Source organism: Mytilus trossulus, unplaced genomic scaffold (assembly GCF_036588685.1).
Source record: "Mytilus trossulus isolate FHL-02 unplaced genomic scaffold, PNRI_Mtr1.1.1.hap1 h1tg000158l__unscaffolded, whole genome shotgun sequence".
Lineage (NCBI taxonomy): Eukaryota > Metazoa > Mollusca > Bivalvia > Mytilida > Mytilidae > Mytilus > Mytilus trossulus.
The window spans coordinates 4,106,015-4,123,877 of record NW_026963304.1 but is presented as its reverse complement, the minus strand read 5'-3'; the positions used below and the strand labels follow the sequence as shown (position 1 = coordinate 4,123,877).

The 17,863-nt window shown below is 36.0% G+C and overlaps 1 protein-coding gene across 1 annotated transcript in view; it reads right to left on the bottom strand.

The window, feature by feature from the left end:
- Window positions 1–17,863, bottom strand: part of LOC134700479 (uncharacterized) — a 521,631-nt gene that overhangs the window by 74,109 nt on the left and 429,659 nt on the right. The window contains exons 2-3 of the mRNA XM_063561872.1: window positions 13,484–13,555; window positions 8,281–8,332 (exon numbers count right to left, since the gene is read on the bottom strand). Of these exons, the coding sequence (XP_063417942.1) occupies window positions 8,281–8,332; window positions 13,484–13,498 (67 nt within the window). The 5' untranslated portion in view covers window positions 13,499–13,555. The remainder of the gene's footprint in view (window positions 1–8,280; window positions 8,333–13,483; window positions 13,556–17,863) is intronic.

Here is a 17,863-nt window from a genome sequence, read left to right as displayed (position 1 = left end):
GGATTTTTGTTGAAGGCTTCATTGTGACTTTGCCAATTTTGTCCTTTTCATAAGTAATTTACTGAAAGTTATCTAACATGTATTTTTATGGGTCTCGAAATTACCAGAATTTTAAAATGGTTTTCTCATTTTACAGTGAAAACCTACAGTCAGGTGAGGATTTTTGTTGAAGGCTTCATTGTGACTTTGCCAATTTTGTCCTTTTCATAAGTAATTTACTGAAAGTTATCTAACATGTATTTTTATGGGTCTCGAAATTACCAGAATTTTAAAATGGTTTTCTCATTTTACAGTGAAAATGTTGGGCAATTCATGATAGTATTTGTAAAATTACTATGCCAAATATATTTCATAATTTTTTGATATTTCCCTGTAGTTGTTTTCCTAAATGCACAGATGAATTGTCATCGACATCTTTTAAATAAACTCATCATAGATACCAGGATTCAAATTTTGTATTTACACCAGAAGCGCGTTTCGTCTTCAAAAGATTCATCAGTGACGCTCCAATCCAAAAAGTTAAATGCCAAATAAAGTATGTTGAAGAGCATTGAGGACCAAAAATTCCTAAAAGTTTTGCCAAATGCAGCTAAGGTAATCTATTCCTGAGGTAGAAAAGCCTTCGTATTTCAACAATTCAAAGTTTTATAAACAGTTAATTTATAATTATGACCATAGCAATGATAATACATGTCAACACAGAAGTGCTGACTACTGGGTTGCTACATCTAGTTATAGTAGCCATCTAGAATTTGCAGTGAGATATAAAGGCTTTTGGTTAAATAATGAAGGCCTCAGTGTGAAATGAAGAACAGCAATACAGGTGGTGTGCCTTTGCTTAAAGTTTTATCAGGTGCAGTGCTGATTTTGTGTCATTTGATATACCATATACTTTCTTTTCCAGTATAATAGGAATACAAGCATAAAGCATTTATATAAAGTAGAACAGTTGCAACAGTAGAGAAAGATAGAAATAAGAAGATGTGGTATGAGTGCCAATGAGACAACTCTCCATCCAAGTCACAATTTACAAAAGTAGACCATTATAGGTCACAGTACGGTCTTCAACAGGGAGCCTTTGCTCACACAGCACAGTAAGCTATAAAGGGCCCCAAATATGACTAGTGTAAAACCATTAAAACGGAAAACCAACGGTCTAATCTATATAAAAAACGAGAAATGAGAAAGACTTATGAACCACATCAACAAACGACAACTACTGAACATCAGATCCCTGACTTAGGACAGGTGCAAACAATTATATGCATATTAAAAAAAAAATGGTTGCAAGAATAAAATGAACCAGATGCTTCGCAGGGCGTAGCTTTATACGACCGCAGAGGTTGAACCCTGAACAGTTGGGGCAAGTATGGACACAACATTCAAGCTGGATTCAGCTCTAAATTTGGATTGTGATTAAATAGTTGACACAGCATAGGTTTCTGACACAGAATGAATGTGTTCTAATGAACTTAAAATTTTTGTTTTCTCTTAGAGCAATTCACTATGCTGTTCAATATTAATCCTCTCAAAAAAATGTTTGAAGAAATTTTCTTTTTATTTATGAAATTTCAAATAAGAAAAATTGAACCCAATTTTTTAATCACATCCCCCTTTCCCTTATTCCAAAACTAATCTCAACTAAAATATTCTAATGGAGTTTGCAACAATAACTACTCATTTAAATACATCATAAAATATTAAGATGCAAAAAAACTGCTTGTTATCACTGAATGGTAAAGATTATTTAAATTTATCAGTTGGTAGTAAAAAGTGAATATACATTGTATATTGTATATAACAAAGATTTAAGTTGATTCTGGACAAAGAAAGATAACTCCAATTAAAAAAAAATCTTGCAATAAGATATTTCTTGCTTACTATGTTGGACAAAGAAAGATAACTCTAATTAAAAAACAATTTGCTATTTCACAATATTGTAAAATTAGATATTTTGCCATTGCACAATACTGTGCAATTGAAAAGACTTGCTATTCCACAATACTTAATATGATAATTTTAGATCCTGATTTGGACCAACTTGAAAACTGGGCCCATAATCAAAAATCTAAGTACATGTTTAGATTCAGCATATCAAAGAGGCCCAAGAATTTAATTTTTGTTAAAATCAAACTTAGTTTAATTTTGGACTCTTTGGACCTTAATGTAGGCCAATTTGAAAACGGGACCAAAAATGAGGAATCTACATACACAGTTAGATTTGGCATATCAAAGAACCCCATTTATTCAATTTTTGATGAAATCAAAAAAGTTTAATTTTGGACCCCGATTTGGAACAACTTGAAAACTGGGCCAATAATAAAAAATCTAAGTTCATTTTTAGATTCAGCATATCAAAGAACCCCAAGGATTCAATTTTGATGAAATCAAACAAAGTTTAATTTTGGACCCTTTGGGCCCCTTTTTCCTAAACTGTTGGGACCAAAACTCCCAAAATCAATACAAACTTTCCTTTTATGGTCATTAACCTTGTGTTTAAATTTCATAGATTTCTATTTACTTATACTAAAGTTATGGTGCGAAAACCAAGAAAAATGCTTATTTGGTCCCTTTTAGGCCCCTGATTCCTAAACTGTTGGGACCTAAACTCCCAAAATCAATACCAATCTTCCTTTTGTGGTCATAAACATTATGTTTAAATTTCATTGATTTCTATTTACTTAAACTAAAGTTATTGTGCGAAAACCCAGAATAATGCTTATTTAGGCCCCTAATTCCTAAACTGTTGAAACCAAAACTCCCAAAATCAATCCCAACCTTTCTTTTGTGGTTATCAACCTTGTGTCAAAATTTCATAGATTTCTATTAACTTAAACTAAAGTTATAGTGCGAAAACCAAGAAAATGCTTATTTGGGCCCTTTTTGGCCCCTTATTCCTACAATGTTGGGACCAAAACTCCCAAAATCAATACCAACCTTCCTTTTATGGTCATAAACCTTGTGTTAAAATTTCATAGATTTCTATTCACTTTTACTAAAGTTAGAGTGCGAAAACTAAAAGTATTCGGACGACGACGACGACGACGACGACGCCAACGTGATAGCAATATACGACGAAAATTTTTTCAAAATTTGCGGTCGTATAAAAACTATAGGTATTGAATAAGAATCAGTTAGAATAAAAGTGCATGTAGTTTCCCTAATTCCAACAACCATGTAAATGAAATAAACACTTTACAAATTTTATGATCCAAAGTGCTTTCATGAATTTAACTTCCTCAATGATTAAGTAAAGTATAAACAGTTAATTGATTCTAGCATAGTGAGTTAATTCACAACATATAACATATTTCGTTAATCTAGTCACTTCCCATAACTCTAGTATGAACAAGTGCACACACTGAAATGTGTCGCCTTCTTTACTAACCATTGATTTTATGTTGATAGTCCTAAATATAAAGCTTTACTACAAGTATCACATAAACTTAACATGATCCAAGAAAATGAGGTCAAGGTCAGATAAAACCAAACAAGAAATACACCGAATATAGTTGACATATTGCTTATAGTTTCTAAGAAAACATACTTAACCAAGAAAACTAAACATTGACCAATGAACCACGAAAATGAGGTCAAGGACAGATGAAACATGCCAGACAGACATGTACACTTTACAATCGATCCAATATATGCATTAAATATAGTTGACCTATTGCTTATAGTATCTAAGAAACAAACTTGACCATGGAAACTAAACATTGACCAATGAACCATGAAAATGAGGTCAAGGTCAGATGGTACCTGCCAGAAGGTCAGATGGTACCTGCCAGAAGGTCAGATGGTACCTGCCAGACAGACATATTGACCTTACAATCCTTTCATACAATGAATCTAGTTGGACCTATTGCTTATATATAGTTTAAGAAAAACAGACCAAAACACAAAAAACTTAACATTACACAATGAACCATGAAATTGAGGTCAAGGTCAATTAAAACCTGCCAGACTGACGTGTTCATCATAAAATATGTCCATACACCATATATAGTTGACCTATTGCATATAGTATTAGAAAAAAAGATCAAAACTCAAAATCTTATTTTTGACCACTGAAACATGAAAATGAGGTCAAGGTCAAATCACACCTGCCAGTTGGACATGTACACCTTACAATCAAAATATACCAAATATAGTAGACCTATTGCTCATAGTATCAGATATATGGACATGATCATGAAAACTTGACCTTGTTTACTGATCCATGAAAAAATGAGGTCAAGGTCAAATAAAAACTGTCTGGCAGGCATGAGGACCTTGCAAGGTACGCATATACAAAATATAGTTATCCTATTACATGTACTCATAATAAGAAAGAAATTAACATTACAACAAATCTTAACTTTTTTTGCAAGATTTCACTAAACCATAACAATGAGGTCAAGGACAATGGACATATGACAGACGGATACTTCGTAACATAAGGCATCCATATACAAAGTATGAAGCATCCAGTTCTTCCTACTTCTGAAATATAAAGCTTTTAAGAAGTAAGCTAACGCCGCCGCCAGATCACTATCCCTATGTCAAGCTTTCTGCGACAGAAGTCACAGGCTGGACAAAATTTTTTTTCTTTCATATTACTAATCACACGCCATAAATTCATGTGTTAAACATTTTTTTCAGCACTGGCTAAACCATTAAAATGAGGTCAAGGACAATGTCCATATGGCTGACAGAAATTTTGTAACAGAAAGCATGACATCTGTATTTAAGCTTTGAAGCATGCAGGTCTTCTACCTCCTGCTACACATGTGGCATTGGTGGTGTTACTCATGCAAGATGAAATCAGGTCATAATTGGTCAGAGTAAAAGAGGAAAACAATTAAATGTTAACAAGGGAGCCTACTTTTATCAATCCCTAGACTAGTCTCAAAAAAATTAAACCAAGTGTACTTGAAATGTTTGCACCTGTCCTAAGTCAGGAATCTGATGTACAGTAGTTGTCGTTTGTTTATGTAATATATACGTGTTTCTCGTTTCTCGTTTTGTTTATATAGATTAGACCGTTGGTTTTCCCGTTTGAATGGTTTTACACTAGTAATTTTAGGGCCCTTTATAGCTTGTTGTTCGGTGTGAGCCAAGGCTCCGTGTTGAAGGCCGTACTTTCACCTATAATGGTTTACTTTTTAAATTGTTATTTGTATGGAGAGTTGTCTCATTGGCACTCACACCACATCTTCCTATATCTATTGAGTAAGTGCACAACATGAGAAAAACTGACATTCATCTGACGTACAGTAACTATGGAACGACAGACAAACACATTTTTGAAAATAAAAAAAGTAAAGATTTATTCTAACGAATCAAATATTGCATAAATATTTCATTAAATTTTATTAAAGCATTCTCCAGACAGACAGGGAGGCATATGGGCGAGCAGAAAGACGGACAAGGGTGTACCATATAACATATCGACTATGACGGGCAAATAAATTAAAACAAGCATTTTCAGAGTATTGCATGCCAATAAATAGTCACCTATTGGTTAAAAAAATCATTGTACTGGAACATGATGCTAACTGAATTGGTAATTTATGATATTTTCTATATTAATTAAATGCTCCACAGGACGCAGCTTGATACAACTGCAAAGGTTGAACCCTGAACAGTTGAGTCAAGCTTGATACAGCTCTGAATTTGGATTGTGATTATACATTTGGCACAGGGTGCAATCAACAGTTTCTATGACGTCATATTTTTAGGGACCATGCATAAGTGATCCTTAGTGGTGGAATGGTCAATAAAAATGCATGTATAAAACTAGATATCACTGGAATCAGAATTTTCTCTAGTTTATAATGAAATAGAAATAAAGTGTACTTTTCATATAACAAGAATGTGTCCATAGTACACGGGTGCCACACTCGCACTACCATTTTACATGTTCACTGGACCATGAAATTGGGGTCAATACTTTAATTTGGCATTCAAATTAGAAAGATCATATCATAGTTAACATGTATACTAAGTTTCAAGTTGATTGGACTTCAACTTCATCAAAAACTACCTTGACCAAAAACTTTAACCTGAGCTTCACACTATCTTTTTCTTTGTTCAGTGGACCATGAAATTGGGGTCAATACTTTAATTTGACATTAAAATTAGAAAGATCATATCATAGGGAACATATGTACTTAGTTTCAAATTGATTGGACTTCAACTTCATCAAAAACTACCTCGACCAAAAACTTTAACCAAAAGCGGGACGAACGAAAGGACGAACGGACAAAAGGAACGGACGAACAGTGGCACAGACCAGAAAACATAATGCCCCTCTACTATCGTAGGTGGGGCATACTAAAAAAGTTCTTTTCAGAGAACATGGGGGAAAAATTGCCTAATCTGAACATAAACTAGAGGCTCTGAAGAGCCTGTGTTGCTCACCTTGGTCTTTGTGAATATTAAACAAAGGACGTAGATGGATTCATTACAAAATTGTGTTTAGGTGATGGTGATGTGTTTGTTCATCTTACTTTACTGAACATTCTAGCTGCTTACAATTATCTCTATCTATAATTAACTTGGTCCAGTAGTATCAGAGAAGATTTTTGTAAAAGATCACTAAGATTTACGAAAAAATTTGTAAGGGTTCCGCGGAACCCAGTGTCTCGCCTATTTTTGCTGTAAATCGCAGGCTCAACAACAATGAGGAAAAAAATCAATAAAAATATTCCTCTTGTTACTATTTTATGATTGTAAGAAAATCTAAGTCCATTTAAAAGTAAATTACAGAAAAAACGGAGTAATCTTTTTACAAACTTTACTTCTGGATACAATCTTATGATCATAAATAAGCTTCTGTCCAAGTTTGGTACAAACCCAGGATAGTTTAAGAAAGTTATTAAAATTTTAAAAACTTCAACCACAGAGTGAATGTAATGGTTCCCCGCAGAAAAACTAAGTCCATTTAAAAGTAAAATATGAAAAAAAAGAATTTATTTATTTACAAAATTTACTTCTGGATATTATCTTATGATCTTAAACAAGATTCTGTCCAAGTTTGGTACAAATCCAGGATAGTTGGAGAAAGTTATTAAAATTCTAAAAACTTTAACCACATAGTGAATGTTTTGTTTCCCCGCAGAAAAAACTAAGTCCATTTATAGTAAAATACAGAAAAAATGGAATTTTATTTTTACAAAATTTACTTCTGGATACTATCTTATGATCATAAACAAGCTTCTGTCAAAGTTTGGTAGAAATCCAGTATGGTTTAAGAAAGTTATTAAAATTTCAAAAACTTTAACCACAGAGTGAATATTTGTTGACGCCGCTGACGCCGATGGAATGTAGGATCGCTTAGTCTCGCTTTTTCGACTAAAGTCGAAGGCTCGACAAAAATGGTTAAAACTTTACTATAAAGGGCAATAACTCTTAAAGGGGTCAACTGACAATTTCCGTCATGTTGACTTATTTATAGATCTTACTTTGCCAACATTTATTGTATTTTAAAGTTTATCTCTATCTATAATAATATTCAAGATAATAACCAAAAACAGCAAAATTTCCTTAAAATTACCAGTTCAGGGGCAGCAACCCAACAACAGGTTGTCTGATTCATCTGAAAATTTCAGGGCAGATATATTTTTACTTAATAAACAATTTTACTTCATGTCAGATTTGCTTTAAATGCTTTGGTTTTTGAGTTATAAGCCAAAAACTGCATTTTACCCCTATGTACTATTTTTAGACGTGGCGGCTATCTTGGTTGGTTGGAAGGGTCACGCCACACAATTTTAAAACTAGATACCCAAATGATGATTATGGCCAAGTTTGGATTAATTTGGCCAAGCAGTTTCAGAGGAGAAGATTTTTGTAAAAGTTAACGACGACAGACGCCGGAAAACAGACGAGACCGGACGCCAAGTGATGAGAAAAGCTCACTTGGCCCTTCGGGCCAGGTGAGCTGAAAACCTAAAATCAGATCGGGTGGGCGAAAGTCGTTCATTTAACGTTATATTACGCTGCCATATGTTTAATGATTTGTAAATGTATTGATAGCAGATTTTACACTTCATGTACCCATCTGATAATAAAGAATTGTGAATTGTTTTGCATTGGTTTGTAAATAAATTATTGTGCCTTCGTTTAATTAGTTATATTAAGTTTAGTTTGTATTAATTTTACATCAATAGGTTCACATTAATTGAAATTATGTCCAGTTGTCAATTTTCGGGGGGCATAACATGTAATGTGTTAAAACTAATGAATAGTTTGAATAATATATATATAATAATAAAATAAGTTAAAGAAAATTACCTTCTATCCCTTGACCAGCAGTCACACCTGGAGATTTCTTTGACATGACAGTCTAAAAAATAAGTAATGTGCACTGTGAATACATCTTCACTTATGTCCCTTGAAGAACTATTAAAATTTTAAGATATAAAGCCCCCAAAAAATAATATATAATACATAATACTAATATATATGTAATACCAATGTTCAACATTACATAAACATGATAAAATATATCCAACACATTTTTGTATTTTCAGGATAATGTGTGGCTCAGAGTAAAAGAGAGATATCATATAGTTTACAGGGAACAGGTTTTTTTTTAATTTGGAAAATCCCCTTGCAGGTATATAAAAAGTAAAATAACAAAATTATCGAACTCCCATGAAAATTCTAAGCCGAAAGTCCCTAAGTAAATGGCAAAATCAAAAGCTCAAACACATCGAACGAATGGATAACAACTGTCATATTCCTGACTTGGTCATGTTGGTACTGGCATTTTCTAATGTAGAAAATGGTGGATTAAACCTGGTTTATCTGTTCCCAAAAAAATTATACAATGCAGCAAGAATATTTGTGTTTAATGGAAACTATGGACCAAAGCCTGTCTTACTGATTATTTTGCCTTGACCAAGTTTTTTGGTTTTAAAGACAAAAAGCAGAAATGAACAAGTGAAACTGCGAGCTACTGCTCACTGATGATACCCCTGCCGCAAGTGGATATTATTAATAGTGTAAAAATATGCAAGTGTTCGGTAAACAGGAAATTGTCGAGTGATGAATCTGAAAACGCATCACACAGTATAGCTGGCTTATATAAATCCTGAAACCAAATTTCAGAAATCCTTGTAATGTAGTTCCTGAGAAAAATGTGACGAAAATTATCAACTTGGCTATCATGTGTAGAATCATACAAGTGTTCGGTAAACAGGAAGTTGTCAAGTGATCAATCTGAAAACGCATCACACGGTATAGCTGACTTAGATAAACCCTGAAACCAAATTTCAGAAATCCTTGTATTGTAGTTCCTGAGAAAAATGCGACGAAAAATATTCATGGGACAGAGGGACTGACTGATGGACTGACAGACTGACGGAAGGACAGACAGAGGTAAAACAGTATACCCCCCTTTTTTAAAGCAGGGGTATAAAAACAAACAAAAGGCTCAAAAAAACTTGTATCGTTCACCTTGGCATTTCTGCTAACACTAAATTGGGTTGATTACTTAATTCAATGATTGAGTAATTGCTGGTGTTTAATGCTAATTTCAGTATCATTGGCTATATTGTGAAAATCAGTTTTTATTGGTGGAGGAAGCCTGAGTACCCTTGGCAAACCACGACCTTCGGCAGGTCAATTAAGATTGGAGTCAAATGCACCTCACAAGCTCAGTGTTGGATGCTATGCAACAAGATTATTTGGTGAAAATAGGAGGTAGGTAGATCTTGACAATCAGTATTTTGCCCCCGACAGATTTTCTCCACCTATTGTGGTTTCAAGGATTAAGACAATTAATGCATTTTACCCTCATCTTCCATTATTAACTATATGGCAGTTTAAGGCTATAGTTCCCTTAGAAGTCATCCAGTTGTTTAGGTTGTATTGGCAATTTTATAGATCTTGCATTTCTGATTATTTTTGCTGTTTACAGTTAATACTTTTCTATAATAGTTTTCAAGGTAATGAGCAAAAGCACTAAGATCAGTAAAAAAAATGTCATTTAAGGTCAATAACTCCTATGGTCTATTGTTTATGGCCATATTGACACTTTGTAGATCATGTATTGCTGACCCCTTTTGCTTCAAACAGTTTTTACCTATCTCATAAAGTTTTTGAGGTAAGAGAGCATTGAATGGCAATACACAGTACCCTACCGGATAAAAATTCATTGTACTGGAACAAAATTCTAACTTGATTTCTAACTTGTCATGTTGTAATCTATAAAACAAATATCAAATCAATATCTTTAAGCATGATAGAAATAAAATGCTTGGCTGAGCGCAGCCGGATACGACTGCAGAGGTCTAACCCTGAACAGTTGGGGCAAGTTTTGACACGATATTCAAGCTGTGATCAAATTTTTGACATAATATAAGTTTCTGACAAAAATAGATGTGGTCAAAGACCTTTAAAATTCGAAATGGGACATTTAATTTACCTAGAATGGTCTGATATCCAAAATCTAACAATATGATTAGATTAAGCATATAAAAAAAAACACCAAAAATTTAATTTTAGTTGAAATCAAACAAAGTTTAATTTTGGACCCTTCAAACCTTAATATGGACTAACTTGAAAACATGGCCCAAAATAAGAAATCTATATGCACAATAAGATTCAGCATATCATACAGCCGCAATAATTCAGTTTTTGATGAAATCAAACAAAGTTTAATGTTAGATTCTTTGGACCACAATGTAGCCCAATTTAAAAATGGGGCCCAATATCCAAACTAGAGGCTCTAAGGGGCCTGTGTCGCTCACCTTGGTCTATGTGCATATTAAACAAAGAACACAGATGAATTAATGACAAAATTGTGTTATGGTGATGGTGATGTGTTTGTAGATCTTACATTACTGAACATTCTTGCTGCTTACAATCATCTCTATCTATGATGAACTTGGCCCAGTAGTTATAGTGGAAAATATTTTGCAAAAATTTACAAAATTTATGAAAATTGTTAAAAATTGACTATAAAGGGCAATAACTCCTTTTAAAAAGGGTCATTTGACCATTTTGGTCATTTGACTTTTTTGTAGGTCTTTTTCCTGTACATTATTGCTGTTTACAGTTTATCTCTATCTATAATAATATTCAAGATAATAACCAAAAGTTGAAATTTTTTCATAAAATTACCAATTCAGGGGCAGCAATCCAACAACGGGTTACCTGATTAGTCTGAAAATTTCCGGGCAGATAGATCTTCACATAATGAACAATTTTATCTTGTAAGATTTGCTTTAAATGCTTTGGTTTCAGAGATATGAGCCAAAAACTGCATTTTACCCTATGTACTATTTTTAGCCATGTCGGCCATCTTGGTTCGAGGGCCTGGTCATCACACACATTTTTAAAACTAGATATCCTAGTGATGATTGTGGACAAGTTTGGTTAAATTTGTCTTAGTAGTTTCAGAGGAGAAGATTTTTGTAAAAGATTACAAAAATTGTAAAAAAAATGACTATAAAGGGCAAAAACTCCTTAAGGGTTGGTCATGTTGACTTATTTGTAGATCTTACTTTGCTGAACATTATTGCTGTTTACAGTTTATCTCTATCTATAATGATATTAAGATAATAACCAAAAATGAAAAAAATTCCTTTAAATTACCAATTCAGGGGCAGCAACCCAACAATGGGTTGCCGATTCATCTGAAAATTTCAGGACAGTTAGATCTTGACCTGATAAACATGTTTACCCCCATGTCAGATTTACCCTAAATGCTTTGGTTTCAGAGATATAAGCCAAAATCTACATCTATGTTCTATTTTTAGCCATGGCGGCCATCTTGGTTGGTATGCCTAGTCAACGAACACATTTTTTAAACTAGATACCCCAATGATGATTGTGGCCAAGTTTGGTTAAATTTGGACCAGTAGTTTCAGAGGAGAAGATTTTTGTAAAAGTTAACAACGGAGGACCGACGCCAAGTGACGAGAAAAGCTCACTTGGTCCTTTGGGCTAGGTGAGCTTAAAAGTATTACAAGGTTAGAACCCCAAACCAGAGGCTCTAAAGAGCCTGTGTCGCTCACCTTGGTCTATGTGAATATTAAACAAAGGAAGCAGATGGATTCATGACAAAATTGTGTTTTGGTGATGTGATGTGTTTGTACATCTTACTTTACTGAACATTCTTGCTGCTTACAATTATCTCTATCTATAATGAACTTGGCCCAATAGTTTCAGTGGAAAATATTAGTAAAAATTTACAAATTTTATGAAAATTGTTAAAAATTGACTCTAAAGGACAATAACTCCTTAGGGGGTCAACTGACCATTTCAGTCATGCTGACTTATTTGTAGGTCATACTTTGCTGAACATTATTGCCGTTTACAGTTTATCTCTATCTATAATAACATTGAAGATAATAACCAAAAACAGCAAAATTTCCTTAAAATTACCAATTCAGGGGGCAGCAACCCAACAACGGGTTGTCCAATTCATCTGAAAATTTGAGGGCAAATAGATCTTGACCTGATAAACAATTTTACCCCCATGTCAGATTTGCTCTAAATGCTTTGGTTTTTGAGTTATAAGCCAAAAACTGCATTTTACCCCCATGCTCTATTTTTAGCCATGGCGGCCATCTTGGTTGGTTGGCCCGGTCACCGGACACATGTTTTAAACTAGATACCCCAATGATGATTGTGGCCAAGTTTGGTTAAATTTGGCCCAGTTTGTTCAGAGGAGAAGATTTTTGTAAAAGTTAACAACGACGGACGACAGACTACGACAGACGACGGACGCCTAGTGATGAGAAAAGCTCACTTGGCCCTTCGGGCCAGGTGAGCTAAAAATTAATGACTTTAAATTAATCCCATTGAAATTGGTTAAAAGATTTGTATTTATTTTCAATTGAAGAGTTCTTGCTATTGCGCAATATTATACTGTGCAATTTAAGATTTCTTGCTATTGTGCAATACTGTGTCATTGAAGATTTCTTGCTATTGCGCAATACTATGTTGTTGCCCAATATTGTGCTATTGCGCAATACTGGCCAATTGAAGATTTCTTGCATTTGCGCAATACTATATAATTGAAGATTTCTTGCTTTTGCGCAATACTGTGCAATTGAAGATTTCTTGATATTGCGCAATACCATGTTGCTGCGCAATACTGGCCAATTGAAGGTTTCTTTAAGCAAGATAAAAATAAATGCGAAAAACTCTAGAATGAAATAAACGACACAACAATAAATTCTTGAATTGAAAAATGATGGCTATTCTGCTAAGTTTAGTTAAAGTCTGTTAAAGCGTGGAATTTAGGATCTCAAATATATCATGTTATCCAATCAAAATTGTCATAACAAATAATTTCATTAGAATTTGAAATGTTTTGCTCAAGACTTAAAGAATGTTTAATTTATAAGATATCACTCCTGAAGTATCTTGGTTTTGTGGCATTTAATTTCTTAGTTTTATATTTATTTATATTTTTTAACTTATTTTCTACTTGATTCATTCTAAGTGTAAGCATTTGTAATTTAACACTATATATATGTACCTTTAAGTATTCCATCACTTCTTTATATTGGTTCTCTTTGCTTTTTGCTGCTAGATCATATGGAGTCTCACCCTGAAATAACAAATCTTTATATAACTTTCATCTGTTAACTACAAAGACTTTTGTCACACATATCTTACAATTAGTACGACCAGTAGCAGCTGAGTCTTTTATTTTGACACACCCTCCTATATCTATATCTGTATACCCCATTCACACCCTCCTATATCTTTAAACCCCATCCACACCCTCCTATATCTGTATACCCTATCCACAACCTCCTTTATCTGTATAGCCCATCCACACCCTCCTTTATCTGTATAGCCCATCCACACCCTCCTATATATGTATCCCAATCCACACCCTCCTATATCTGTATACCCTATCCACACCCTTCTATATCTGTATACCCCATCCACATCCTCCTATATCTGTATACCCTATCCACACCCTCCTATATCTGTATACCCAATCCACACCCTCCTATATCTGTATACCCCATCTACACCCTCCTATTTCTGTATACCCTTTCCATACCCTCCTATATCATTATACCCCATCCACACCCTCCTATATCTGTATACCCTTCCCTTATCCTTCTATATCTGTACACCCCATCCACACCCTCCTATAGCTGTATATCCTATCTACACTCTTCTATATCTGTATACCCCATCCACACCCTAATATAACTGTATACCCCATCCACACCCTCCTATATCTGTATACCTCATCCACACCCTCCTATATCTGTATACCCTATCCACACCCTCATATATCTGTATACACCATTCACACTCTCCTATATCTGTATACCCCATCTATACCCTCCTATATCTGTATACCCCATTTACACCCTTCTATATCTGTATACCCCATTTACACCCTTCTATATCTGTATACCCTATCCACACCCTCCTATATCTGTATACCCCATCCACATCCTCCTATATCTGTATATCTCATCCACATCCTCCTATATCTGTATACCCCATCCACATCCTCCTATATCTGTATACCCCATCCCCACCCTCCTATATTTGTATACCCCATCCACACCCTCCAATATCTGTATACTCCATTTACACCCTCCTATGTCTGTATACCCCATCTCCACCCTCTTATATTTGTATACCCTATCCATACCCTCCTATATCTGTATACCCCATCCCCACCCTCCTATATCTGTATAACACATCCACACCCTCCTATAAATGTATACCCCCATCCACATCCTCCTATATCTGTATACCCCATCCATACTATCCTATATCTGTATACCCCATCCACACTCTCCTATGTCTGTATACCCCATCCACTCTCATATATCTGTACACCCATCCACACCCTCCTATATCTGTATACCCCATCCACACCCTCCTATATCTGTTTACCCCATCCACACTCTCATATATCTGTATACCCCATCCCCACCCTCCTATATCTATATACCCCATCCACACTCTCATATATCTGTATACCCCATCCACACCCTCTTATATCTGTATACCCCATCCACACCCTCCTATATCTGTATATCCCATCCACACTCTCATATATCTGTATACCACATCCACACCCTCCTATATCTGTATACCCCATCCACTCTCATATATCTGTACACCCCATCCACACCCTCTTATCTCTGTATACCCCATCCACACCTTCCTACGTCTGTATACCCCATCCACACCCTCCTATATCTGTATATCCCATCCACACTCTCATATATCTGTATACCACATCCACACCCTCCTATATCTGTATATCCCATCCACACTCTCATATATCTGTATACCACATCCACACCCTCCTATATCTGTATACCCCATCCACTCTCATATATCTGTACACCCCATCCACACCCTCTTATCTCTGTATACCCCATCCACACCTTCCTATATCTGTATACCCCATCCACACCCTCCTATATCTGTATACCCCATCCCCACCCTCCTATATTTGTATACCCCATCCACACCCTCCAATATCTGTATACTCCATCCACACCCTCCTATGTCTGTATACCCCATCCCCACCCTCCTATATTTGTACACCCTATCCATACCCTCCTATATCTGTATACCCCATCCCCACCCTCCTATATCTGTATACCCCATCCCCACACTCGTATATCTGTATAACACATCCACAACCTCCTATATCTGTATACCCCCATCCACATCCTCCTAAATCTGTATACCCCATCCATACCCTCCTATATTATACCCCATCCACATCCTCCTTTATCTGTAAATCTCATCCACATCCTCCTATATCTGTATACCCCATCCCCAACCTCCTATATCTGTATACCCCATCCACTCTCATATATCTGTACACCCATCCACACCCTCCTATATCTGTATACCCCATCCACACCCTCCTATATCTGTATACCCCATCCACACCCTCCTATTTCTGTATACCCCATCCACACCCTCCTATACCTGTATACCCCATCCACACCCTCCTATATCTGTTAACCCCATCCACACTCTCATATATCTGTATACCCCATCCCCACCCTCCTATATCTATATACCCCATCCACACTCTCATATATCTGTATACCCCATCCACACCCTCCTATATATGTATATACCATCCATACCCTCCTATATTATACCCCATCCATATCCTCCTTTATCTGTAAATCTCATCCACATCCTCCTTTATCTGTATACCCCTTCCCCAACCTTCTATATTTGTATACCATCCACACCCTATGTCTGTGTACCCCATCCCCACCCTCCTATCTCTGTATACCCCATCCACACCTTCCTATATCTTTATACCCCATCCACACCCTTCTATATATGTATACCCCATCCACACCCTTCTGTGTATGTATACCCCATACCCACCTTCCTATATCTGTATACCCCATCCACACCCTCCTATATCTGTATACCCCATCCCCACCCTCCTATATCTGTATACCCCATCCTCACACTCCTATATCTGTAATACACATCCACACCCTCCTATATCTGTATACCCCCGTCCACATCCTCCTAAATCTGTATACCCCATCCATACCCTCCTATATTATACCCCATCCACATCCTCCTTTATCTGTAAATCTCATCCACACCCTCCTATATCTGTATACCCCATCCACACCCTCCTATATCTGTATACCCCATCCAATCCCTCCTATATCTGTATACCACATCCACACCCTCCTGTATCTGTATAACCCATCCACTCTCATATATCTGTACACCCATCCACACCCTCCTATATCTATATACCCCATCCACACCCTCCTATATCTGTATACCCCATCCACACCCTCCTATATCTGTTAACCCCATCCACACTCTCATATATCTGTATACCCCAATCACCATCCCCACCCTCCTATATCTGTATACCCCATCCACACTCTCATATATCTGTATACCCCATCCACACCCTCCTATATATGTATATCCCATCCATACCCTCCTATATTATACCCCATCCACATCCTCCTATATCTGTATACCCCATCCCCAACCTTCTATATTTGTATACCATCCACACCCTATGTCTGTGTACCCCATCCCCACCCTCCTATCTCTGTATACCCCATCCACACCTTCCTATATCTTTATACCCCATCCACACCCTTCTATATATGTATACCCCATCCAGACCCTCCTGTGTATGTATACCCCATCCCCACCTTCCTATATCTGTATACCCCATCCACACCCTCCTATATCTGTATACCCCATCCACACCTTCCTATATCTGTATACCCCATCCCCACCCTCCTATAGTTGTATACCCTATCCACACCTTCCTATATCTGTATACCCCATCCCCACCCTCCTATAGTTGTATACCCTATCCACACCTTCCTATATCTGTATACCCCATCCCCACCCTCCTATAGTTGTATACCCTATCCATACCCTCCCTATATCTGTATACCCTATCCATACTGACCTATATCTGTATACCCCATCCACACCCTCCTATATCTGTATACCCCATCCACCCTCCTATATATGTACACCCCATCCACACCCTCCTATATCTGTATACTCCATCCACACTCTCCTATATATGTATACCCCATCCACGCCTTTCTATGAAACTTTTTCATATCTAAAGTTAAATTTAAATGATCAAAAGACTAAAGTCTTGAAAAAAAACATTTGACATACCATACATAATTTTAGTGATTCATCATCAGTAAAGTGATCCATAAATGAATTGAACACTGGACATATACTATAAAATATTACCTTATGTGTTGTAACTAAGGGACTGGCACCTCCTTGTTCTACCAGACATCTTGTGGTCTGTAGATATCCATTCCAAGCAGCATGATGTAAAGCTGTGTATCCACGGTTCTATAATATAACAAAATAACATGTAACTATA